Source organism: Micromesistius poutassou, assembly GCF_964030765.1.
Source record: "Micromesistius poutassou genome assembly, chromosome: 13".
NCBI lineage: Eukaryota > Metazoa > Chordata > Actinopteri > Gadiformes > Gadidae > Micromesistius > Micromesistius poutassou.
Genome location: NC_140283.1, coordinates 9,164,693 through 9,191,074, shown reverse-complemented (window position 1 = coordinate 9,191,074; position 26,382 = coordinate 9,164,693). Strand labels below are relative to the sequence as shown.

The following is a 26,382-nucleotide window of genomic DNA, read 5'->3' as shown; positions in this document are numbered from 1 at the left end:
CTCTATCTCCCCCCCCCCCCCCCTCTCTCTCTCTCTCTCTCTCCCTCTCTCTCTCATGCAGTGTGTGTGATTGTCGTCACACACACATGGATATTCCCCATATCTGCATTCCTCTCATTTTTAAAGGGTTCATTGAGCCATTTGGACCACCACTGACTTCCATGCCCTGTCTTTGTCAAAGTCACGCATCGTTCCATTGGACGCTTGCTGCAGTGGAAGCAGAAACGAGATGACAGGAAAGAGGACAAAACAGAATACAGGGAGGAGGGGTGGGGATGAGATGCAGCAGAATTATCTTAAGTTCCTTGTTTTATTCAAAGATTGTGTGATACATAACAATTGTTCTATTCTACAGTATCCTATGTGTTCTAGTCAAATCAAGTCGATATTATATTCCTGTCTATATTGTATTCAACTCAAGTCTATAGCTTAGTCCAGTCTACATTCTAGTCAAGTCAATCCTATGGCTTAGTCCAGTCTACATTGTAGTCAACTCAAGCCTTCTGCTTAGTCCATTCTATATTCTATAATTTTATACTATAAAATTACCCGTTAGATCTGTCGTTGCTTCGGACGAACTAAATTGCTGCGGCTGTCCCCCCCCCCCCCCCCAACAATCCCGACCGCCCACAATCCAACACAACAATCCTGTCCGCAATCCTGTCTGTCAAGACAATTCTATAGCTTAGTCTAGTCTATATTCTAGTCAAGACAATTCTAAAGCTTAGTCCAGTCTATATTATAGTCAAGTCAAGTCTATAGCTTAGTCCAGTCAAAATTTTCATCAAGTAAAAGTCTACAGTTTAGTCCAGTCTATATTTGAATCCCGTTAAGTCTATGGCTTACTCCAGTCTATAGTGTAACCCAGTCTTGCTGAGTCAAATCAGGTCTGGTCCATCTTGTTCACTGTGGTGGCTTGTTCACACAGTCTAGTCTAAATATTTCATGTCTGGTACCTTGGAGAGCCTGGATGGAGAGCGGAGACGCTCCTCCCACACCGGGGCCCCCATGCGCAGCTGGCTCTTGTACGCGGCACAGTGCACTACGGTGGCCAGCGTGAGAACTGCCTGCACCAGCAGCAGCAGCATCAGGATCAGCAGCAGGATGTCATAGGATTGCTGGAGCACACACACACACACACACACACACACACACACACACTGTCTGTATCCATATCCGCATCCTAACAACATCCATCTATACATATCTAGCTCTCACACTGGTTGGGTAGCTTTTGTACATTTGAACAGACCATCTACAGATATGACACACACACACGCACATGCACACGCACACAAAAACGCACACACATGCACATGCACACGCACCCACACACACACACACACACACACACACACACACACACACGCAAACCTTAGATGTGGGCACGTCCTGCAGGAAGATCTCGACAAAGCTGAGAGCGCTGCAGGACAGAAAGCCAGAGGCGGAGAAGAGCAGGGGTGATGTCACACTGCTGATAGCGATCAGCGCCTCCACCTGGAAAGGGAAGACGGCACGGATAGGTTAAAGACCAGGGAGGAAAGGGGATCAGAGGCAGACCGTGGAACGACAAGAGACCCATTTAGCAGTGGTGAATGTCAGAGATTTGAGAATTACCCAGGGAGACCCAGATCTGGTAACCTGAGGTAATCTTAATGAAATGAGCCAAACACAAAGGGTGTTCGCCTTGGTCGTTTGGGGCCTTTGGGCTAAGGACTAAGCTTGATATTGATTTACTTACAGGTTGATAAAGGTGGACACAGGATTTTTTTCATTATTTGTCATTTGTCATCATTTAATTGGAAAATGCAGAGGTTGCCTTTGAAATAAAAGCTAGTGACGTTCTCAGAGGAATGCTTACCTTCTCAGAGGGAAATTCATTAAATAGGAAGAAGGCAGGGTTCTCACCAGACATTTGTTTGGGTATTCAGACACAACATGACTGGCGATGGCACTGGGAAAACACTGTGAGAGATGCAGAATAAAAGCAAAGGTCTGCAGTAAGGCTTTCGCGAGACTAAGCAATTCAATTTAAATTATTCATTTAAAGCCTGTTATAGACCCAACATTTAACATGACCATCATTTAATGGACTGGAATTTAATTAAGCTTACTACATCATAGAATGATAAAGCTGTAGCCTGTAACCTATAATAGTGTATTTGCCTTGCAGTACTTGTATTACTTCTCTGGCAATTTATTACATTTAAGTACTGTTCATTCTGTAAAGTAAACCAGTAGTGTAATAATAATCTGTGGTCTGTGAATGTATTACATCATGCAATGCGTTTTGATTGTTAAACTGTTGTGGGTTTAATTAGCCAATATCGAAAATTGAGGTATGAAGCACCACTTCAAAGCAGTCAAAGAAGTCTTGCAGAAAAGTGTATTTATTTAATTTATTTTTTCAATCGACATTCTCGACCATTATACATTGCAGGGTAATTTCATTACCGTAGCAAGGTACAATTAATGCACATTAATGAATGATGAAATGCCACCAGGCAGGAACTGCTGTCTGTTACATTACAGTGTCTTGCCATGATAGGCTTTAACACAGTTGATGTCCTTACACTAATGTCACATACGGCATTTTGGATTCTCTCTAAATGAGACACTGAATTGTCACTGAAAGACACGGGGAGAAACCTACAGCGACCAGGATCCAGAAGAAGGTGACAGACAGGTAGGGGCCGGGTTGCAGTGCGTCCATGTTGAGAGCGATGATGCCTCCGAATACAGCCGAGATTCCCACAATCACCTCGATGACCTGTGACAGTGGAACAACAACCACCTCACGGAGTGACACGCATCAGAACAAAGCCTGCATCGCCCCCTGGAAATTGACTTGACTTACCGAGTACGCCTTAAGCACTCGCGTGGGGAAGACTGCCGGGGTGAACACCAGGGCAGAGTCGAATGTGGCTGGCTGACATCATGTGGGAAGGAAAGAAGACACAGAGGAGCATGGGTTGGAGGACACAAGGCATGGTGGTAGGAGAGACACCAAGCGAGGAAGGGAAAGAGAAACCTTTTTGTGGCAGCAGCAGTCCTCTGCCGAGCGAGCGGACAGGATGACGGTACAGGCCATCAACACCTCCAGCAAGCTCATCAGGACCAGGTTGAAGTTGATCTGAAGGGTGCGTCGGGAGGACACATAGACCAGAATGACAAGCCTTTAAGTAGAAACCAAATCTGGGTTTTTTGGGTGCTTTGGGTCATGACGAAAGGCGCCATACAAATCAAATATATTTTAATTGATTTTAGCTCAACTGTTGATGAGGTTTAGGATATGCGAAAAGTGAATTGTTTTAGCACACAAGGAAATTGAAAAGGAACTAAGTAAGCAAACGCATTTATTCAAGCGATTTACATTGACAGCAGATGGACTCAAGACCAGTTTGCAGCCAAACCAAACCAGGCAGGTGGTTGTCACAGCAAAGGTGGATACATAGATCACTTGATAATCAGCCACCTGAGGAAGGAACAAATATGTCAACAAACACTTGGTACATCTTGTTTTATGCATTATGACTCTCCCCAAGGCTTGCATAATGAAACCTTTACGATAAGTTATATGTATAATTTTAACCAACTTACTGCAACATGTCGGTTTTTGGCAATGGCAAAACTAGCAAAGGCTGCAGGTATGCCCTGTAAAGTAACACATATCACATTTGGAATTGGCAATGGTACGAATGTAACACCAGTTCATTGTGTGTGTGTGTGTGTGTGTGTGTGTGTGTGTGTGTGTGTGTGTGTGTGTGTGTGTGTGTGTGTGTGTGTGTGTGTGTGTGCCTGTAACCAATCAGAGTCATAGCTGTTTCTTCTGCCTGCTTCAGATATGGGCAATTTACACTTGTGTGAGATGGTCACTTACAGAGCCTGCAGCGCAACGCAGGTAATCCATAGCAACAGGAAAGACATTGCCCAGGTACAGAGAGAAACCAGACACTATCAGCAGGCTTCCCTAGGGTGGACCCATGCACATACATACGTTAAAACACACACACACACATTCACACACACACACACACACACGCAATAATTAATCACAATGCCACAGGCAATGTGACACAAAAACACAGAAACAGACATAGATACACTAGCAACCTACTTTGTACATTTTGATTGAACAACATACAAATCAAAAATCAGAACATATTGCAGAATTAGATCCAGTCTTGACAACTGTAAACAATGCTAATTGCACCCCCCTTGACTGTGCCCACTCTTCTTTTCCCTTGTTATTTAGCCAACGCCTCTTTCTTACTAAATTGTAACATAAACAAGTTTACTCGTTTATCCTGCTATGGATTTGGTAATAGCATGCACACTAAAATAACACCACCACAGAGCTTAATGATGTTACGGTTCAATCAACTGTCCTCCTGATTTCTCTCCCCATTATACAACACAAAGCACGCCACATAATAGACCCTTTTCACAGAGACGTCATCGAGGGAAAAACACAGGTGTTCCTCGTCCTTGTTCCTCCTTTTTACGCAGCAGGGTACTGGATACAAAAAACAGGGCCATGACATCCAGGTGACACCTGTGTTTATCCAACCATGACGCCTCTGTGGGGCCTATTAATCACCGCTGGATCCAAGTCAAATTTCAAAATAACACCCTCAGAAATACCACATCCATCCAATTTGTGAGGCACCCAACCGGGCAGTGCGCTTCCCGTGTCCTCTCTCTCTCTCTCTCTCTCTCTCTCTCTCTCTCTCTCTCTCTCTCTCTCTCTCTCTCTCTCTCTCTCTCTGTCTCTGTCTCCGTCTCTCTCACCCCGATGAGCACGCTGTACAGCCAGGCCCTGCAGCTGAAGCAGGCGTGCCTCAGGGCCCTGGGCTCGTCCAGCTGCAGGTCACTGGCCCTCACGTCCACCGTGTAGCTGTCCCGGTCCGTTCGCTCGTGTTCCACGGCCACGCCTCTCTCGTGGGACCTCTCGCGCCCCCGGTCGGCACTCCGCCTCTCCAGGGTACCGCTACAGCTTCCTCCCCCGCCACCGCCACCGCCACCGCCACCGCCCATGCCCATAACCACAATCCCCCGCTCCATGCTCCCCCGTTCCAGGCTACCCCGTTCCATGCAACCCCGCTCCATGCTGCCCCGCTCCACGCTGCCCCGCTCCATGACCGCCATGTGGGTGTAGGTGAACTCCGGGTCGCGGCGGGCCGACAGCTCGTCGCGCTGCATCGTGCGGGCAGCAGGCGGGGTGGCGGGGTGGCGGTGCGGGGGGATCCAAAGCGGACCGCACGCTATTGTAGCGGCTTCTGAGGAGGGAGGAAGGGAGGGAGGGAGGGCAAGCATTGTGAGACGTTGGCTAGAACGACAGCTTACTTAGTTATATTTTAGTTTTTGTGTGTGGGAATTTGTCTTGCACTTGGGAGCATAAATAACATAGGTATAAGCACAGGCCTATAAGCACAGAGCCGTACACATACAGACTCAGACAATGATAGAATGACAGACTAATATAAAAAGATAAAGACTAAATATTCAAAGTGCATAATGCATACTTTAGGGTGGCTCTCTATCTGAATTAAACCTGTAAATCAACTGAATAGTTTATTTATTCTTTAAGCTCTCAAAGTAGTGAAGGAGTACATTGAACATTTTTGTCCCAGGGACTAATATCCAGGGACCATCTGATATCAGCCTTTGCCTGTGAGGCTGCAGTTTTTATAGCAATACATTATCCCTAATACAATCATGAGGCTTTCAGAAAGTTATGAGCTACTTTGAGAAAGTTGACAATAAAAGTATGAGGTAATTTAAGCAAGTCATCCAAAACAAAATCAATGAATGCTGCATTAAAGGGAATGAGAATCAGCATTACGGGCTACTGAACCGTGCATTTGAAAAACAACCCTCATCCCACCCTCCTCTCCCCTCAGAGCCAACAAACTAAAACACACACCACTCGCTTCAACTTCGGCCTTCGACTATTTAATCGGTTGCCAAGGACGTGACTCTCTAAAACCACTTTATTTTTAGTATAGCAGAGATACACGTTGTCCACTTACCTGTTGTGTTGCACGCTTGTTCCTGTCCGTGTGTTTTCATTGAAGTAGGTCTAATCCCTCACCCCGCTCAGAGGACACTTTTAGTTTGTTGTCTCCGGTCGCTTCCACCACCCATCTCTCCCCTTGCCTCTCCTCATTTTTTCACCCTGCTTTCTCCTTAATCTTGGATTCTCTTCTTATTTTTTCTATCTCTCTCTCTCTCTCTCTCTCTCTCTCTCTCTCTCTCTCTCTCTCTCTCTCTCTCTCTTCCCCCCCTCTCTCTCTCTCTCTTGCTCTGTCCTGCTCGATGTTCATGAAAAAGAAGTAAAGCGTTTTTTCCCCTGTTCAAAGCATGGAACAAACACAAAGTGCTCTTGTGTGAGCCGTGCACTCTCTGCCAGAGGACGACGGGCGGTGAATGACAAAGAGGGGGGCATGAAGGGGCTCACTCAGGGGGGAGTTCTCACTGGGGCATAACACCCTGGCTACTCTCTCTCCCCCATGTGCCCTCTCTGCTCGCTCTCTCTCTCTCCCCCATGTGCCCCCCCCCCTCTCTCTCTCTTTCTCTCTCGCTCCATGTTTCAACCCACTTGCGGAGCACACATACGGACTCAGGGACTGCATTTTCAGACATTCCAGTTTGAGTTCACAGAAACGCTGTACGGTGTGAGGGGTATTTCTACAGTAGGCTACACACACTGGGGGCCACCCACTGGGCCCGTGGGACTGCTGCAGAATACTAAACAAAGACACACATAACGGACTCCGGGAAATAATCAACAGGAACATTGCCCCAAACGCCCCCCTCCCCACCACCCCCTTGGTGTCCCCCTCTCTGGGTCTCCTCTTGTTATTACACTGCCTGTAGTTACGTCAGCCAACCATCCAGGCCCATTAAGTCTAAATGGCCAAACTGGGCTTTAACAAAAGGCGTTTGGCTCCATTCCGTCGGTTCCAAGTTCTGCTCTGATGAGTTAGTGATGTTACTGTGGAACTCAAGAATATAACTGTTGCATTATAGTGTGCGTGTGTGTGTGTGTGTGCGTGTGTGTGTGTGTGTTTGTGTGTGTGTGTGTGTGTGTGTGTGTGCGTGTGTGTGTGTGTGTGTGTGTGTGTCTGTGTGAGAGAGAGAGAGAGAAAGAGAGAGAGAAAGAGAGAGAGAGAGAGAGGGAGAGAGAAAGAGAGAGAGAGAGAGTCTGTGTGCGTGTGTGTGTGTGTGTGTGTGCGTGCATGTGTGCGTGCAAGTGTGTGTGTGTGTGTGTGTGTCGCAGTGGGTCAGCGTATGTCTGTGTTTCACCTTAGTTACTTTGTACTAATGTATTCACAGAGGCAAGTGTGTCTGCCCTGGATTGCATTCAGTCTTTCACATGGCAGCACATTCCCTGATACACTGTTGTTGAGCAGTGGTAACTATGGTTACTAGCCTACTTGACAACGCCTGTCACCCATTATTCACCTTTATTCTGCCCCTGCTGCCTAATTCAGCACACACACACACACACACACACACGCACACACACACGCACACACACTCAAACTCATGCATGCAATCCCGCACACATACACACACACGTACACACACACATACACACACAGACGCACACACAAAATCACCCCCCACCCAAACACACAAACACACAGAATTACATATTCTTAGATAGATTCTTAGGTAGATTGGCATTTGTTGACAATCATTTGAAACTTGCAGTTGGCCACTAAGGTTCTCCTAAGGTCCCCAACTGTCATTCTCTCCTCTTTATCTAGTGCTGGCAGAACAAGACATCGGGTTTGCGATGTCCTTATGTTTTTTAACACCCATGAAGCAGAGAATGAATAAGTGTATAGCGTTGCTGAAGTAGTGCTTACACGTGGCCCACTCTGGAACAGGTTGGCCCCGAGCCCAGGGCAAGGAGGACTGTAAATGAAAATCAATGCTATCCTTCATCAGGGCTAATTCAACTTTTGTCAGTCTAGTTAGACTCCCAAACTCTACACACTGTAACAGAAGGAAGCAACCGATCTATTGTAGCCCTATGCAGCAGTTCTGGGGAGGGGGGGGATTAAATTATTGATTTTTGTGATGATGAACAATCATAATTTTGTTCCCTGCTGAATTTGATTTGCCATTTTTCTTTATCCCCCTAAACACTCAAATCAGTTCTCTATCACTTAGGAGCAACGAGTAGCTCACAACGGCTCACTACTTGAGTGTGTTCCCTCACCCACAGACAGGTATAATTCCCTTTTTTGTATGTGCATGCCAGCAGATGACTAGAACCAAAGAACCAAGAAGTGTGTATGTGTATTGTCTTGTCTGAGTATTTAGTAGACCGATTTTCATAACATGATTTAATTTGTGCGAACGGTGGAGAGAGCAACAATGTCTTCGATTAAAAAAAATAAACATGAGCATAGGACCACAGATGCTACAACTGCTACTAAACAAAACAAGTTCTACCTTTTGTTGTTCTGTTGTAGTATCAGAGCCAAAGGAATCTCACCTCATTCAGCCTTCTTTATATTAATCTTTAAGGACGAAACACATTAAAAGTCACACATTGTTTACATTTGATGTGATTTAACAATCCCTGAAAAACACAGCTAAGCAGCTAATGCTTTCACCACGGAAATGCCCAAGGTATCTCCTCAAATGGTCCCAACTTTCAATCCCTTTCAGACAAACGAAACACATCGTCTGATTGATACACATCGAGACACACATGCAGACAACAAAAATATGTTCACAATTATCCAGTCCTTTCCTTTTCATTGTGTCCATGCAACTCTTTAAGCATCGTCTAAAACTAAAACAGAAATACAAAAACAGTCATACTTCTGACATGCAACGCTTTAACAGAGAGTTACTTTAAAAGTAGCATTTGTACAGCTTACTGTTAACAAGTTTAGAATGGTAAGACATGAGAAAACATCTGTGGCTATATATATGTACATTAACTTACATATGAACAATATTTACACCATAAAAGGAGCAAGGAAAGTGTCTTGTTTACCAAAATTAATTTGCTTGATTTTCCTTAGTTTGCTTTAGTCACATGATTGGTATATATCCGTTTGAACTGGTTGGTAAAGAAGAAGCATTCGTTTAGATAATGTAACTGCAAGTGAAGTTCAAATACTTAATTGTTCAACGATACCTATGACAGTTTTTGTTTGTGTACCATTGTATTAAACAAAGAAAAATTATACAATTGCTACTTATTTTTTGGATAGGTGTTGTTGATAAGACGAGAGGAAAGCATTATACATTTTCTTACATTACTATATGACCTGCAGTAGTATCGGCCTACTACTAAGAAACAACAACGCCTGCTTGACTTAAAAAAATATTGGAATGTTTCACTGTCATACCTTTAAACTAGCTATAGCGGACAATGCTAATGGTATGTGTCGACGGCTCTTGCTTTTCTACCAGAAACACTAGCGACACAATGCTGTAGACTAGCTTGCTAATCCAATAGAGCAGTACTGAAGCTTTTTTTGTCCTCCTGCTCTTCCCTTACAATTCTCTTTAAAGTTCCTACCTTACAGTTCTGCTCAGTTCCGAAGCATAACCAACAACTGCCACCATCAAACAGTAGGTTATAAAGTAGCATCTCTGTAACGACGGCGACCGTTATGTAGTAGTGCATAGCAAAAGTATTATAGCAACAGGGCCGGCGGACAGATGGGGTCACTAAATCTATGCTGAAAGATAGAAACTATTTAGCATTTCAATGACATTCACAGCGACACACGTTGCAGCTGAGGCAGTCTATAACTCCCATTATTTTTTCTGTATTTGTCATTTTCACACTCTTGACAGTGTATCCATCGCTGGAGGATAGGCAGTCCTGCGGAATACCAATCATTTCCATGATCTGTCCTGTGGTCTATAAGAGGAGAGAGGAGGCGTGGTGAGGCGTGGTGGTGGTGGTGGTGGTGGGGCTCAAACGATGGATCCCTTGGAAGAGGAGAGGTGGATGGACTGGATGCGGACCGCCAGGGTTTTCTCCAGCTCCTGCAGGATGTCCCCGCCGGGGCTTTCCGGGGGCGTGTCGTACAGCAGCTGTTTGAAGGGCTCCAGCTCTATGAGGATCACCATGTTCTTCAGGAAGTAGCCCTCGATGTAGGCCGCCAGCTCTGGGGCGTCCAGGAACTGGGGGGCGGGGCACAAAGGAGAAGTCTCGTTTGTCGTATGGCATTCATCAAAAGGATATGAAAAAAAATGTGGGGTTTCGTTCTTTTGGTTCTTTTTGTTGTTGTGCTTGTTGTTGATCTCAATCGCAAACATTCTGACGCCAATATAACTTTGTAAAGTCCTCTGACTGATGCTTTCATTCAAGGCCTGTACATACCATGGGCGGGGCTGACATAGCACAGATACACACATGCATATTGGCTCAAGTGACCTGAATAACTGTCCATGTGAGCGCCATGCACAGCCTACATAAGAGGCTATAGATTATTCCTCCTCATGTTTATATATAGCTTCTCGTCAGCTTCTTCCTCAGAGAACCAGCTGTAGATGTCCCGGTACCTTGGTGTGGTTGTAGAGCTCCACGCACGTCTCAGTGTTGATGTTCTTGGAGCAGATGATCTCACAGTGCCTCTGCAGAGCTTCCAGCTGGAAGAACTTGGCCGCAGACAGGAGCTGTTTGGCGATGAACAAAGGGTATCAAGCAAGGCCGTAATTCCAATGTACATTGGGGGGGGACACATCCCCCCTGATATTCAGCTGTGTTTAAAATGTCCCCGCCCAATAATTATTATTATTTATTTTTTTGACATTCACACCGCCATCCAAAATACCACCTCCATCCGAAATAATCATTAGCAAATGTCATCATAACAAGGCCATAATTACAATATATATATTGGGGGGGACAGTGGTGCAGTCTATTTGATTTTAGTGGGTTGTAGTGTAGAATTAAGCAATGTATGATGGATTTTTACGTGAAGATTAACCACTTAGAATTGTTGTCCCGCCTTCACATTTGCTGTAAGGGAGACCTCTGTTACTCTCGCTCTCTTTTAGTGTACTTTATTAATTCCTAATCTTTGCCATTACATACAATGAAACAGGAAAATGTAAAAAACAGAGAACACTATTAGACATCATTGTAAAAAAAGAAGAAAAAAAAGTTCATCCCATGTGTAAATTAATTTTTAAATGGGAGGGTGATGTGTTGGCCTAGTTCGCTAATGTGCCAGGCTTCCAGGCTAAACTTAATTTAACCTGCCACGCAACTCGTAATTCCGCAAAGAAACTAATAAGCTATTTATTCAGCATTTTGACTTCAATACCTATAAATAGCGGAAGGTGATGTTGTGGATTTGTTGGCTAATGTGCCTGGCTGATAACCCAAACCCAAACTTGACTCCAGATCTATGGCCTTGACGGCAAACCTCAAAACTGTTTATCCTCTGCGTAAAAAACAAAGGCCGACCGCCCACTTCCATTGCAGGGTTGCCAACAGTCACGCATCTGGTGTGACACTTTCAGCATCAATCTCACGCTCTCATGCACACGCAACAAATGTCACACAAAAAAAAGAAGATTTCTTGTTGCTTCAGATGAGTGCTAAATTGCCCCCCCCCCCCCACGTGAACTACTCCGCCTGCCCGTAATTACTACTACCTCTCCCCACCTCCCCCCCCCGTCAACAATCCCCTCCGCCCGCAATCCAACACTCAATCCCCCCCCCCGTCAACAATTCCATCCACGGACCCCCTGTTATAATGTAGGCATTATAAGATTCTACAGAGTCTCACTCCGGCCAAAAAACCAAAGTTGGCAACCCTGCCATTGTGGTTTGTGAAAACGAGGATAGCAACATTGTGTGGTGAGAGCAGTCTTTTGAATAAGAAATACACTATTAATGATCAACATATGAATGAAAATAATAACAAGCTACTCTTCAGACTCCAATTAAAACGAATGACTCATCGGTTATTTCCTGCATGAGAGTGTCTAACAACATGTTTTGGTAACGAGGCTTAACAACGTTTATAATGTGCAAATCACCACTTGTTATATATCAGAAGTCAAAATAACTTCAGTCATTGTGATCATCTGTTCATAGGAAGTCGCAGGTACAGTTGCAATGCCAATTCTGTGGGGCTCAATGAACCCCGGCTAGCAGCCTGGATGGCTAGCAAGAAAGTATTATAACAATAATAATGTGATAGCTTATATTAATGAATGAGGTAAAGCATATTCTTTGGAACGACAAGCTCACCTCCATCACGTCCGTGTTCCGAATGTGGACGGCGTCAGTTCCACCAAAGTACAAGTACTGCATCACCAGCTGTAACCATCCAATCAATATAAATACAGCACATCACGCACTATATAAGGTGATCATTGCCTAAGCTTACAATGGGTGTTGCTATGGAAATAAGAACACACTGGCTCTTATACAGCATATATATATATATATATATATATATATATATATATATATATATATGTATACATACAATTTGAAAGTGTATGCATAGAGTGGAGTGATGTGTACACTTGTGTACACATTGTGCATTGAATTACCTGGAAGATGTGGTACTTGACGTGGCTTATTTCAATGCAAGTGTTTTCGCCTGAGGGCCGGTTTGCTAGGAGAGTCTTGAACCTTGGAAATAAAGGAATTAAGACAAAGGTATAACTGAGAACGGAGAGGTACTAGGAAAAAGAGCCAGGGCCATACAGATATGTTAGCGGTGTTTGACAAAAAAAGTTGACATTGAAGCGATATAATTCAATTGGTCATTAATGCTTGATGACGGCATACTGTTTTTGCAGCAGGGATGCCTGCGAACACGGATCGTATATAAAACGACTTTTCAACATCAGACTCTGAAATATTCTACCCGATGGGTCATGTCAGCAGAGGTTCACACTTCATTGCTTCTCTTCATATAAAGACAGGACTGAATGTGAAATGTAGTGGTCCCTCTGAGTGAGATGCACACTGACATATCGCAGGAGCAAAGGCATACAGAGTGCCTGATGGATGAGCCGTGAGATGCAGGTGCCCAAGGAATCAGTTTAAATGCTGGTGATCTACTGAGTTCTCCACAGTTAGACTGTTAGCTGTAAGCCTTGTTTTTGGGTAAAAACATTTTAAATAGAGATACTTTCAAAAAAAGAACTAGGGGCATATTAATTCTTGTCTAATTTTTAGGAACATCAAATGTATTCGCACACACTAGCCCATAGAAGATGTGATTTTCCAACATACAAATCAATAAATTTCATAATATTTTGTATGTATTTCAATACCTGTTAGAGGCTGTAAAGAGGAGCACTTTATGTGCATAAAAGGGTTTCCCCTCCACCAGAAACGTAACATCTGACATGTCCTTGTTGTTCAGGAAGTGAGGATCTGAAAGACATGAACAGCCAACAGCCAAATGATGCCTCCATGTAGCATCATATTTTCATACACTAGGGGGCATTATTTTCCCTCTTTACATGAGTGTTTTGTTTCACCCCAGGTAACGTACCACCTACGGGCAGCTTTTCTTTCTCAATCGTCCCAAACAAGCCCTTTTTCCCCAACAGCTGATTCAATGAACTCATCACATAAAGGCAGCAAAAGGGGAACTGAGTGAAAGGCGCAAAGCGCTGTCACCTAAAGGCACGTTGATGATATAGCAAAACCTTTGACAACACGTTTCTCGCCTCCTCCCTGCGATGGATAAAGTTTTGAACATGTCACTCACCCAGACGCGACGTCTGTTTCCTCTTGATCTCTGTGAGTTTGGGGATCGGGTAGGGCCCGTAGCACTGGGTGAAGATCACAGACAGCTGCTGGCTGATCACCTCGTTCTGTTAGAAACACACACACACACACACACACACACACACACACGCACACAAGCAGGCACACATGCACGCACAAACACATACACACACGCGCACACACACAGACAGACACACACACCCAGGCAAACACACATCACCCACGCACACACACAGGTACACACACATAGACAAATCCAAGCAGGCAACACACACACACACACACACACACACACACACACACATCCAAGCAGGCACATACACATGCACGCTCACACACACATGCACGCGCATGTACACGTACACACACGCACACACACGCGCACACACACACACACACACACACACACACACACACACACACACACACACACACACACACACACATGTGGGCACACAAACACAGAATAAATAAAGAAACGCAAAAATGATTTTCAGTACTCCCCCATTCCTGTGGCTTGTGTGGTTGTAAGTCAGCATGAGGTACAATAGGATCCAGCTAAATCACTGGCATACACCACTTCATATCCCTCCCCACACACACACACTCAGGCTTGCAGCTGTCATTGATGCACAACACCCACTACATTTTTAGCCATCACGCACTCCATCCGGAAAGAGCCGACCAAATATGCAATCCTGCAGTATTCCTTCTTTATTTATCTCAGAGTCCTGGCTGCGCTGTGTGGGTCGACACATTGCATCACAGCAAAGCACTCCTCTTAATACATCCTCGGCATTGAGGGAGGCCCAATCAAGTGGATGGATGGAGTCGTTTATCAAGTGCAAAATTAAATAAAGACCACACACACACACACACACAGTGATGGCTGAGCCTTTAGCTACATATTTATGAATGTGCAGTGGAAGTCTATAGCAGCAGTGTGTGGATAGCTGGATGACCTCTATTTTGAAGTTCTTGTGTCAGTGTTGTCCCTGAGGCCCCTAGGAGAGATGAGGGTCACTGGCCCCGCCATAGATCAGCCAAGACACAAACAGGGACTGACACCAAATGTAAGGGTTGTGTGATTGTGTGTGTGCATGTCTGCGCATCCTTGTGTGTGCGTGTGTGTGTGTGTGTGTGTGTGTGTGTGTGTGTGTGTGTGTGTGTATTTGCACGTATGTGTGTGTGTGTGTGTGTGTGTGTGTGTGTGTGTATGTGCACGTATGTGTGTGTGTGTGTGTGTGTGTGTGTGTGTGTGTGTGTGTGTGCATGCCTGTTTGTGTGCATGTGTGTGTGTGTGTGTGTGTGTGTGTGTGCACGTATGTGTGTGTGTGTGTGTGTGTGTGTGTGTGTGTGTGTGTGTGTGTGTGTGTGTGTGTGTGTGTGTGCATGCCTGTGTGTGTGTGTGTGTGTGTGTGTGTGTGTGTCTATGTGTGTGTGTGTGTGTGTGTGTGTGTGTGTGTGTGTCTATGTGTGTGTGTGTGTGTGTGTGTGTGTGTGTGTGCACACACATACGTGTGTGTGTGTGGGTATAAAACTCATTGAGCCCAGCAGAACTCAGCCAAGGCGTAGCAGACACATGATAGAGAGGGGCGTGGCCAGCAGTGTTCGGTGCATCATCTCATCTCACCTATCCTCAGCAGGGAGACTAATGAGGAGCGAGGGGGACCGGGAGGCGAACTGCGTCGTAAATCACAACCATTTAGACTAATTGCTCCGGACTATAGGAAGATGGAATTTTCAATGGATTTGATAGCAGAAGTCCAAAAAAAGTCCAAGAAAGAGAAGAGGGTGAAAAATGATACTATGTCTAGAACGACCAAACTTGGGGTTGGAGACAGAGAGTTGGATGGGATGACATTTGCAGTGTATTGTGAAGAGCCAACGTCACCACATATAACCCCAAACTGATTGAGATAGTTGGGAATAATTGGGACAGCACACAACTGTACACGATGATTTACTGATCATTGTTCTTATTCCATTTTTAAAGATTTACTAGACACCTTCCCCCCAAAAAATGATTTACAGTGAATCCGGACTCTCATCATGATGAAGCCGATGGGGGGGGGTTGCGCAGGCCTCGGACCACAGACATTTAAACAAACCCCACCCCCCCCCCAAACACACACACACACACACCCTTAACCACGTCACCATCCTGACCCCGCGCTATCCCGGTACGGTCCCCGTGTCCGACGTCCGTTACCTTGCTGGCTCGGAGGATCTGGAACATGAGGGGCATGCCGTGGGTGATGAGTTCCATGGTGTACTCCTCCTCCTCGATGCAGCAGAACTCCTTCAGCAGGCCCTGGATCAGCGGGCGGCGGTGCTGCAGGAAGCAGGTACGCAGCGACTCCAGCCAGGTGTGCAGCGTCCACGGGACCCCTAGTGGAGGCGGTGGCAGGACGCTCAGCCAATGAGACGAGTCTCTCACGGCGCCCCCTGGGTCCTCCGTTCGACTCCATTTTCACACTCTCAACATAGCTCACAGCTCAAGGAAAACCCGTCTTTGTACTTTGATTGTGTGTGTGTGTGTGTTGCTTTGGTGTGCTTCCATATTTCAATTCATTCTGTGATCGGCATTGAACCTAACACTTTGGTGATGGATCCACCGTCTACATAAAGACATGAAAAACCGTCTGGTGTCTTTCATACTGACCGAGGCTGCGTATGTCTATGGTGATGTCCACGTGCCCGTGCTCCGAGCTGTGATACATGGCCTCCTTCAAGGCCTTGAGCTTGGCTTTGCCGGTGCGGATCAGGTCCATCTGGGATGCGGTTTTCGCTTCCAGCTCGGACCCTTCAGCCAAAATCTCTTCCAGGGAGAGGACGTCCGCCTTCCCCCCCTTCTCGGTCTGAGAGAGCAGCTTACGGAATACATTCCTGGGGAACCACCACACATCAGCCACCAAAAGCATCACACACAGTAGCTTCATGAACGCCCTGTTGGCTGGATGGTTTCAAAGTAAATAAAAAAAAATCAAATTTGTATGCACTGTTGAGAACACAGATGTAGTGATGCATAGTTATGTGTGTGTGTGTGTGTGTGTGTGTGTGTGTGTGTGTGTGTGTGTGTGTGTGTGTGTGTGTGTGTGTGTGTGTGTGTATGTGTGCATCTAACCTGTGGCCGTGTGCTGCGGCCAGGCTGTAGGAGTTCATGTCTCCCTGGGGGGCCGAGGAGATGCCGTTGCGGTACATGGTGCCCACCATGGGGTCGGCCCCCCGCTCCATCAGCAGGCTCACCAGCTCAAAGTTACCTGGGGGGAGACGGAGGAGGCTTCAATGAGCAGGCAGCAGCGGTCTAGCATTTTCCTCAAGTGGGTTCTACAGGTAGACGCGTGGAGAGGGTGTATGAACGCCAGAATCTTTCACCTGAGGAGCCTTAAACACTAGACCAACCCGCACTACTCCAGGTTCCACAGAGATTTTGACTCAAACCCCTGGATTTAAAGTCCAGAGTGCGGACCAGTGCACCAGTGAACCCTCTGCTACAAAGAGGAAGACAAGGCGGCACACATAGCGTAGTAGTGCAAAAACGTCTTATCGTTCTCAAATCACAAATTGTATGTGTTGCGTTGTATTCTCGTGGCTGGTATTCTGGCTGGCTGTCCAGCCAGATGTGGTGGAGTTCAGAGTCCCCTTCATGCTGCTGTGTCTCACCTGCGGCCGCGGCCAGCTGCAGCGGCGTCTCCGTGTAGTTCTCCATCCTGTCCTGCAGGGAGCCCTCTACGCTGGCCTTGGCATCCAGCAACAGCTTACGTTTGGGGAGGGAGGGAGGGAGGGGGGGAGAGGGGGAGAGGGGGGTAGGATAAAATAGTTTGTGACAGTGTAATCATATTCACCACATGCATCACCGTGGGCTAAAAGACAGTTTTACATTGGATTCTAGATGAATGATATTCAATTGAAAGCTCGTCTCTCTGATGGACGTCACACTTAAATTAGAGTGAGCAATCTTCCCACAACTAGGCTGTAAAGTATGTGAATATAGTGTCCCAAGCTAAATCTCAAGCGGTCCAAATAAACAGCAAGGAAAATTAAGTTTCAATCTGATCTAAGTCTAAGTGACTAGTAGCTTTAATTGGGGCTATAGAAAGGCCTCTGTTTCTGTTTCTCCTCCTGCTTTCAAACTCTTTCAATCTGAACCAGATTCAAACTGACAACAGGGTCCGCTTAGAATGTAAAGATTTTACATTGCTCTCGGAGGGAACATTTAGTGAGTAAACCAAACATGTTAAAACAGGTTCAATATTCATTAGGCTGCAATCTAGCCACTTTCATCAAATCCAATGTTCCCTGGACCATTAGCACGATTGACTTTTCAAAAGGAACAGCGGGGCACGACAGGCCTTTGATGATTGTCTTCCCCCCGACTCTAAATGAACCTCCCTCAGGACCAACGGCTCAACAGATGGAACATAGAAGAACATGGATGAGCGGTCAACGCAAAAAAAACGCTCATGAATTATGGGAGACAGAAAACAAACATACCATACATACAGGTTGAAATTGAATTTAGGACATCAACATTATGATCATCATACCCCCCCCCCCCGCCTCTCTTTAATTGGATGAGGTGACAGTGATGAATGACAACACATAAAGAAATGGAACAGGTCACTGGACTACAGGGTATGACAAGACTGAGCGAGCGAGCGAGAGAGCGAGAGAGAGACAGAGAGAGAGAGAGAGAGACAGACAGGAGTGGTCACTACCTGCACCACGGGCACATGTCCGTGTAACACAGCGAAGGTAAGGGGCGTCGCCTGCCGGGTTTCGGGATAGACTGAGGGGTACCTGTGGGCGGAGTTTGGAACCTGGGAAAAGTTACACAGGTGGGGAGGAGGCAGGGGTGGGGGGGGGAGTTGGGTCAAGGTGTGTGGGGGCAGATGTGTGTCAAGGTGTGTCGGGGGAGGGGCGGGAGACGAGGTCAGGGAGAGAGAGAGGGAGCGGGAGAGAGCGAGAGAGAGAGAGAGAAAGAGAGAGAGAGAGAGAGAGAGAGAAAACAATGAGGGCGTTAACACAAGTAACCACACAGTGCAGCGCAGAGAGGTAGGGTCGGCAGGGCAGCTCTCTCTACAGGAGTGAGGGGGTAATTAGCTGGGAGGCCCCTGGGGGCCCCTGTCCGGGTGACACGCTGTCACAGGGTTAGCCGACTAATGAACACCACGGATTGATCCGTCTGGGTCGCTTGTTACATCTCGTCTCGGTCCACTTCCTCTCAGAGAGTTCTGACAATGTGTGTGTGAATGCCTGTGTGTGTGCGTGTGCCTGTGTGTGTGTGCGTGTGGATGCGTGTGCGTGCGTGTGTGTGCGTGCGTGCGTGCATGTGTTTAAGACTGACAGAGGGCTGACCTCCTGCGGTTCCACCACCACACCTCTACAGGTGTTGGGTCATGAGGCATGAGGGGACTTGAAATGAGCACACACTTGAAATGAGGCCTTTGAAAAAAGTTGAAATGAGGAAGACGATGAGGAGGGACACGGAGACGAACAGAAGGGCACAGAGAAAGCACATCGAAGACACGTTTATGTGTACCACCGCGGGGGGTCTTTTCACAGGAGCACTGTGAAACACCCACAGAAGAGGTATTGGAAAATTAGGTGTGAGGCACTGTGAAAGCAAGTTATCACCACTGCGCTGTTCAAAGGAAATGATTCATGCTGTGTTGCTGTTGGTCTCCATTCTGTAGGGAATGAGGCTGAATGACGCCATCGCGGGGAGATGACTTTGTGCTTTGGAGATTTTTAGCGTAGGTGCCGTTATATTTGATTGTTTTACAGAATTTATGTTGTAGAATTCAGTTCGGCTGCCACAAAATCTAAAGTGGCAGCCGTGGCAATATAATTGTTTGCAATAATTTATACATTATTAAATAGGCTTAGGGTTAAACCAAATCCTATTAGATAATGTATTAATGAATACCTTAGTTCACATAAGCCCCATTATTAAATATGAACACCATTAAATTGAACACAAATAAATGATTACTATACCATTATTACACGGCTCTTCTCAATGCTGTGGAACGCTCCGTTCACTTGCATGGGCCTTCCTGACTTCCAGTGGTGAATTATTTTTCAATAATGACCGTTGCTAAGCATATAATGACCGCTGTCAAGGAAAGTGGATTTTTACACGTCTTTCGTATCACTCCGCAAGTAGACCGGTAACTTATCAACCCCAGCGTATTTGGTTGCTAAGCGACGTCAACGTCTTTGGCGGACTATTTCTCTGCTGATCAACACTACGAATGCTGATAACAAATTAATTGCAAAAAGACACACTCTGTGTGAAGTTATTTTTTCGTTTTGGCAAGTAACCGTGTAATAAGCGGGATAATGTATAGAACGTCACCGGTCATTATCTAAAATAAACCCCTTCAGGGTGAAGTAAGACACCTCAGCTTTGTGTCTGTGTCCAGTTCGCCCTGTCGGCTTGTTTCCCGATAATGACTGGTGTTCTATACATTATCCCTTACTTAGCTAACTGTTTTATTTAACTCAGTTAATTGTTAGCTAATGCCTTTTACCTAATTTACAACTAATGTTAATTAATGGTTAAATATTTGCCCTTATTTTAAAGTGATACCCAAAAAATAAGGCAAAATAATCTGCGATCATTTTAGGTCAGTTCATACTAATCCTCTGGATACTGTTTTAGAAGAAAAAGTAAAGTTTGTATCATCAATGAATCACCAAAATTATTAACTTTGTGCTGTTTCTCATACCACTGCACAACCCCTGAGGCATTAGAAGGCAAACCCTTAATGATCCTCATTCATTATACAGCAACACACGGCATTAGCAAGGAGGCTAATTGGAACCACTGTGCCCACAACTTGATGTAAACGATGATGATGGCTTGGCTCCCATACCCATAACATGTTGTATTAAAGCGTTTCTAAATAGTAATCAATTAACCAGCTGCTGGTTCACGTCACCCCCCTGCTTTATTCTTTTTATTTTTTTTTATTCACTTTATTTAACCAGTTTAGTCCCATGAGAGACCTGGCAATAGGTGTTGTATTAAACATCTTTATTATACAGCTTATTCTCGATGCTGTGGAATGCTCCGTTCACTTGCATGGGCCTTCCCGACTTCCGGTGGTGAATTATTTTTCAATAATGACCGATCAACACTATGAATGGTAATTGTAAAAAGACAAACCGTGTGAAGTTATTTTTTAGTTTTGGCGAGTAGCCGTGTAATAAGCGGGATGATGTATGGAAAGTAATTGGGGAAATAAGCCCATTCAGTGTTGGGGCTTATTTTCCCGATAATGACTGGCGTTCTATACATTATCCCTTACATAATGTCCTGCGTCAAGCGGGGGAGGTATAGGGGTGATAGGAACTGACCTCACTGTGGATATCAGCTCCAGCGTCCAGAAGCATCTGGACCATGGCCTCGTCTCCACGGACACAGGCGTACATCAGAGGGGTCATCCCCTACGGAACACCCCCACGCCACGGTAAGACAGGATTTGAACATTTCGAACACTGTTGGGACTTTCCCCACCTCCTCCTGCTCATGATAGCATGAAGCGCCATCATTCAATTCAAGGTTGAAAAATGCTAAATAAAAATATAAAAAGTGATGAATGCGACAAAGAAAACATTAATAATTAAAATAATTTGAAATAGCACAACCAAGAAGGGCAACCTTGACATGAATATTTGTCTTGATATTTTCACATATATCCCCATTAACTGATATGCAAATCAAAGGCCTACTCTCCAGCCTTCATGATGCCAGGTTTATGCCTCTGGGCTAGAGCATCAGACTGAGTGAGTATGTACAGCGCATGTACCTATCTAGAGTGTATATCTGTGTGGTAAAACCCGTATGTGACTGCGTGTGTGTGTGTGTGTCTCTCACCTGCTCGCTCATGGTGTTGATGCCATCCGGTCCGAGCAGGTTCACCGCTTGCTTCACCAGGTCCGTGCGTCCGCAGTTGAGCATCCGGAAGCCCAGGTCCTGGAGGAACTTGGCCTCGGTGGACGTGGCGTCCAGCTTCCGCGACGCGCAGAAGCAGTCGTCGGTCCTAGGAGGGAGACCGGAGCGCGCGGGAGAAACGCTTTTCTGAACGGACGTTTGCTATCGCGAAGCATTTAGTGTATTCCCTGTGTAACATGACGGAATAACATTCTCCCTATTGTAGACCCTTTTCCGAGAGGGGTCATCGTAGGACAAACAGAGGTGTCTCTCATTACACTTATAACAGGTCCGTTTTATGCAACAGGGCAGTAGGCTTCTCTTCACTAGTTTAGTTTTCCATCTGTGGCAATTGGTACACAAGAGGAGCGGAACCATAATTAGGGGTATGAGCGACACCTGAATTAGTCATATGATAATGCCTCTGTGAAAAAGGTCAATGACTACTGGGTATATTTCATATTCGCGAGTTGTATTTGTGTTTGTGCACGTGAATCGGGCACGTGCCCTCCTGCATGTGGCTAACCCTGTTAAAGAGGCGCTCTCTGCAGCTTGTGTGTGTGTGTATGTTGCTGCCTAGCGTCATATGTGCATGACGAGCAGCACCATTAGCATTAGCGTTAGCAACAACAGCAACAGAAGCAGCAGCAGCAGCAGCAGTACGGCCTGTGTGTGTGCTTACTTGAGCTGCCGTGGTTCGCAGTCCACCCCGGCCAGCAGCAGCCGGGCCGCCTGACGCACGTCATCGCTGTCCACGGAGAAGCTGCGGCGGTGCGCGCTGTGGGCCACGGCCACGCGCAGCCACTCCATCAGGGGGGGCAGCACCGCGAACGGCCTGCGTGGGGAGACAGAGGAGTGAACCACTGCTCATTTATAGAGCGCTTTTTTCGGACCTGTAAAAAAAAAAAAGCGCTTCGCAATGCATTTCTCCCGTTGATTCACCCATTCATACACGCCGACGGCGGCATCGACCGTGCAGAGCGGTTTGGGGGGTTCGGTGCCTTGCTCAGGGACTCTTGGGAGGGAAGTGCCCGGGGATCGAACCTGCAACCTTCAAGACTGCTCTGCCTCCGAGCGGCGGTGGCTGAGGAGGTGGTGTGTTGTGTGCTGTGTCTCTCTCTCTCTCTCTCTCTCTCTCTCTCTCTCTCTCTCTCTCCCTTCTGCTGAATGAATGAACAGCAGCGCTACACCGGAATGCTCTAGGGCAGAGAGGAAAGCCCCTTCTCAACACCCCCTCCCATCCCTCTCTCCTACCCCATACTCCCATCTCCCCCCTCTCCACCCCCCCCCCCCCCCCCACCACCCCCTCCTTGTCATCAAGCGCCCCTGTGCCCCTAAGTGCAAGAATTTGCGTGTTATGCTCATGCTGTCATCTAGTTAAGTGGTTATTTGCTGCCAACGCATCAGGGCCCTCCAGAGGCACACGCGTAGAAAATGATGATAATGATGACGGCGATGTTACTGAGGGACACTGAGCCAGCGCTGTGTCTGGGAGCACAATAACAAAAACAAGTCAACTCCTAACCTGTGAAGGCTGTGTATTCACGAACGACCCCAGATGACACACAGATACGGTGCATCGCGGTATATTGTATATTGTAGATTGAATTGTGGAAACAGCGCCTTTTATAGATTTCCTGTGTGAAAACAAGACCTTATAAATGGACCATCACAAACTAATTAACATTTACAACACACAAGTGTGTATATATCCATACATTTGGTGAAATAGATACACCAAACACAAGACAATACAGACACTCTGGAGTACAACACTTAGCCATGCTATAGAATTGATCAGTCTTAGACAAAGAGCTCTAAGGCACTCTACAGCTCTATAGAAAGCTCTCGGTACGTCTATAGATCTGAGCACCTAAATGAAGTCTGGAAGTGCAACCTTGGACAGTACAGCAGCAAAGCGGCTTCACTGTCCTTGACATGTGCTCAGCCCATATCTGTCAATCACCATCAAGTTCACCATCAACATCCTTCACCGCCTATAGGAGAAGCCATGCTCCTTGAATAACCCTCAGTTTCATCAGCCAGGGAAAGCTGCCTTCATTTCCCTCTCTTCTTCTCTCTCTCTCTCTTCTCAGGAAAGGAGAGGAAACGCTGTGACTGAGAGCCAGGATGATGTCATGGGTTCAGGGGCCTTTATTAAAGAGGGATCCGGCGACTAATCAAGGCTCATGGAACATAAAGGAGAGGCATTGCGTGGCTCTACTCGTGAAACCTGTTCTCAACACTGCTTTATAAGCTCTCGGGTTGCTCAAGGATTACTGGATAATGCTCTGCTAAAACAATGATGATGATGATGATGATGATGATGAGAAAAGGTCAAATGGATGCACACACATATCCTTAGCCTCCTAGCATAATTGCCTAGTCATATTCAAGTCATATTCTTGTATTTAGCCTCAGGTTCCGAAGATGGAAACCAAACCCTAACACTGGCTGGGATGAAGGCAGTTTGAGTTTGACGGTGTGCATGGGGGTTTGTATTTCCAAACGGAGAAACTCAGGGGTTTGGCATTGGTTGATTTGACTTGTAGCACTGCGAGACCCATTAACCAGATAACTGGTCTGCAGTCACACCGCACTGCTCAGCCTCAGCTGTCAGCCCTGCCGTCATTCGATAGAGACTGGGGGAGTAAGGGGTGGGTGACAGAGCAAAAGGAAATATTGAAAACGAAAGTCATGAATGCATGGTAAGCACATAGTCCCCCCGAGAAAATAAAAAGGCTGAGAGGAAAAATTCATAATACATTTGGAAGGGTTCATTCATTATTGCTGCTGTAAGATTTGAAAGCTTAGAGTGGAAAAGAGCGGAAGAGATTTTGGAAATAAACAACAACCAAAAAACCTCCCCTCCTTCTCTGCCCCCTCCCTCGCTATATTTCTCCTGCCATTGAACAGTGTTCCAATCATGCACCGGCGAATGACAGGAAATATGGATTCCCCTAACCGATCCGGGAAATGATGCCCTGATTGGTCAGAAATGAGCTGGGCGTGGTCTAAAGTCTAAATGGTCTCATAAGGAGGCAGACGTGTCCACCGGAGCAGATATTCTCACAGCGCACTCAACCTCAGGAACGGAATGGATGGCTTTGCCATTTTGAACAAATTAAACTCTAATTGTGGTCCTCCAATCTTACCTAAAGCACTTTAAACGTAGAAAATATGAAAATATAAAACAAAATATAATGACTACCTCGTGATAACAGTAAAGCACATTCAATAATAGATATTAACGGCAGCAGAGAGACCCAGCTATAGACCCAGCGGATCCCTAGTGAGGCATGTGTGCTCAAACCCAGATCTGTAGCTGGAGGCTGACAATGACCATCTGTACCATCCGTGGCACCAGCGATCAATAGACAGCGCCCACGTGGCTGTACATGCCCAACCCCAACAGGTTGCCTGCTGCTCTCACAGCACACCCACTCCTGGGTGTGTACTTTAAAAACAGGGCTGATAACAATGACTCCTGACCCATCTGACCCGTACGTCGTGTTGTGTGTGAGGAGGATGAAAACCAATACAGTCCCCGGTGCCGTGTGGGGTTGTCGATGGGAACCTTCATTCTCCATGCAGAGGGAAGAGAGAAAGAGAGCCAGAGAGAGAGAAATAGAGGGAGAAAGTGCTTGAGAGAGAGGGAGAAGGAAAGAGAGAAAAATAGAGCAGGACAGCAAGAGAGAGACAGAGACAGAGAACAGAGTCAGAGAGAGAGACAGAGAGAGAGACAGAGTCAGAGAGAGAGACAGAGAGAGAGACAGAGAGATCAAACTGCCTTTGGAATGTAAGTCTATTCATACATAGATGTATGTCTGTTCATTAAAGAATCATTTGCTAGATTTTCAAAGAAAATAAATAGTTTTGACAGGTCGGTAGAGGCTACCCTTTCTGAGACACCTAGAGAACTTCTCTCAGCTGTCTCTGCTCTTCCACCCTTCACTCTCTCTGGCTGACGGTGAGTTCCTGGAACGCGGTGGGGGTGGTGGTGGGGCGTCCGCCTCACGGGCCCATGAAGAAGAGGCATCAGAAGTGTGTTCTCCTCACCTCTCTGTGTGCAGGCTGACCCTGGAGGGCTCCACGTTGGGGTTCTCCCACTCCATCTGGGGGCAGTGCATGAAGTAGCACAGGGTGTAGATGGACTCCGGCGCCCAGTGGACCGCGCAGGGCTTCTGGTGCACCGGCGTGCCGTTGCTGATGTTCTTAATGTGCAGCGGCTGGAGGTACTGCATGGCCCGGGACACCAGGTCACCTGCAAACAAACACACACACACACACACACACACACACAGATTTACAGATGGATGTGAACATATACATATACACATACACACACACACACACACACACACGTACACATATGCACAAACACACACACACACACACGTACATTATGCACAAACCCACACAAACACACACACACACACACATACACATGCACGCACGTATGCACACTCAGTCATGCACACACACAAACACACACACACACACACACACACACACACACACAAACACACTGAACATACACACATTTATATACAGATGGATGTGTTAAGCATAAAAAACACACAGATACACACACACACACACACGTACACATATGCACAAACACACCTAAACACACACACACACACACACACACACACACACTGAACACACACAAACATCCACA

At 46.2% G+C, this 26,382-nt stretch overlaps 2 protein-coding genes across 2 annotated transcripts in view; both read right to left on the bottom strand.

Annotated features, from left to right (window-relative positions):
* Positions 1-129: 129 nt before the first annotated feature.
* On the bottom strand, positions 130-5,202 carry mlc1 (modulator of VRAC current 1; the record flags this gene model as incomplete). Its single annotated transcript, XM_084477871.1, has 12 exons — positions 130-207; positions 957-1,118; positions 1,375-1,497; positions 1,909-1,965; positions 2,654-2,770; positions 2,858-2,929; positions 3,032-3,133; positions 3,374-3,475; positions 3,601-3,654; positions 3,881-3,970; positions 4,792-4,989; positions 5,125-5,202. The coding sequence occupies 12 exons, from the start codon at positions 5,200-5,202 to the stop codon at positions 130-132; spliced, it is 1,233 nt and encodes a 410-aa protein (XP_084333997.1).
* A 4,654-nt stretch (positions 5,203-9,856) lies between these two features.
* The window catches only part of btbd11b (BTB (POZ) domain containing 11b), a 51,899-nt gene continuing 35,373 nt past the window's right edge, over positions 9,857-26,382 (bottom strand). The window contains exons 3-17 of the mRNA XM_084477114.1: positions 25,758-25,962; positions 22,381-22,533; positions 21,642-21,807; positions 21,122-21,211; positions 18,475-18,576; positions 17,420-17,513; positions 16,881-17,016; positions 16,419-16,642; positions 15,966-16,144; positions 13,734-13,839; positions 13,291-13,393; positions 12,559-12,640; positions 12,251-12,319; positions 10,549-10,662; positions 9,857-10,167 (exon numbers count right to left, since the gene is read on the bottom strand). Of these exons, the coding sequence (XP_084333240.1) occupies positions 9,958-10,167; positions 10,549-10,662; positions 12,251-12,319; positions 12,559-12,640; positions 13,291-13,393; positions 13,734-13,839; positions 15,966-16,144; positions 16,419-16,642; positions 16,881-17,016; positions 17,420-17,513; positions 18,475-18,576; positions 21,122-21,211; positions 21,642-21,807; positions 22,381-22,533; positions 25,758-25,962 (2,033 nt within the window). The 3' untranslated portion in view covers positions 9,857-9,957. The remainder of the gene's footprint in view (positions 10,168-10,548; positions 10,663-12,250; positions 12,320-12,558; positions 12,641-13,290; positions 13,394-13,733; positions 13,840-15,965; positions 16,145-16,418; positions 16,643-16,880; positions 17,017-17,419; positions 17,514-18,474; positions 18,577-21,121; positions 21,212-21,641; positions 21,808-22,380; positions 22,534-25,757; positions 25,963-26,382) is intronic.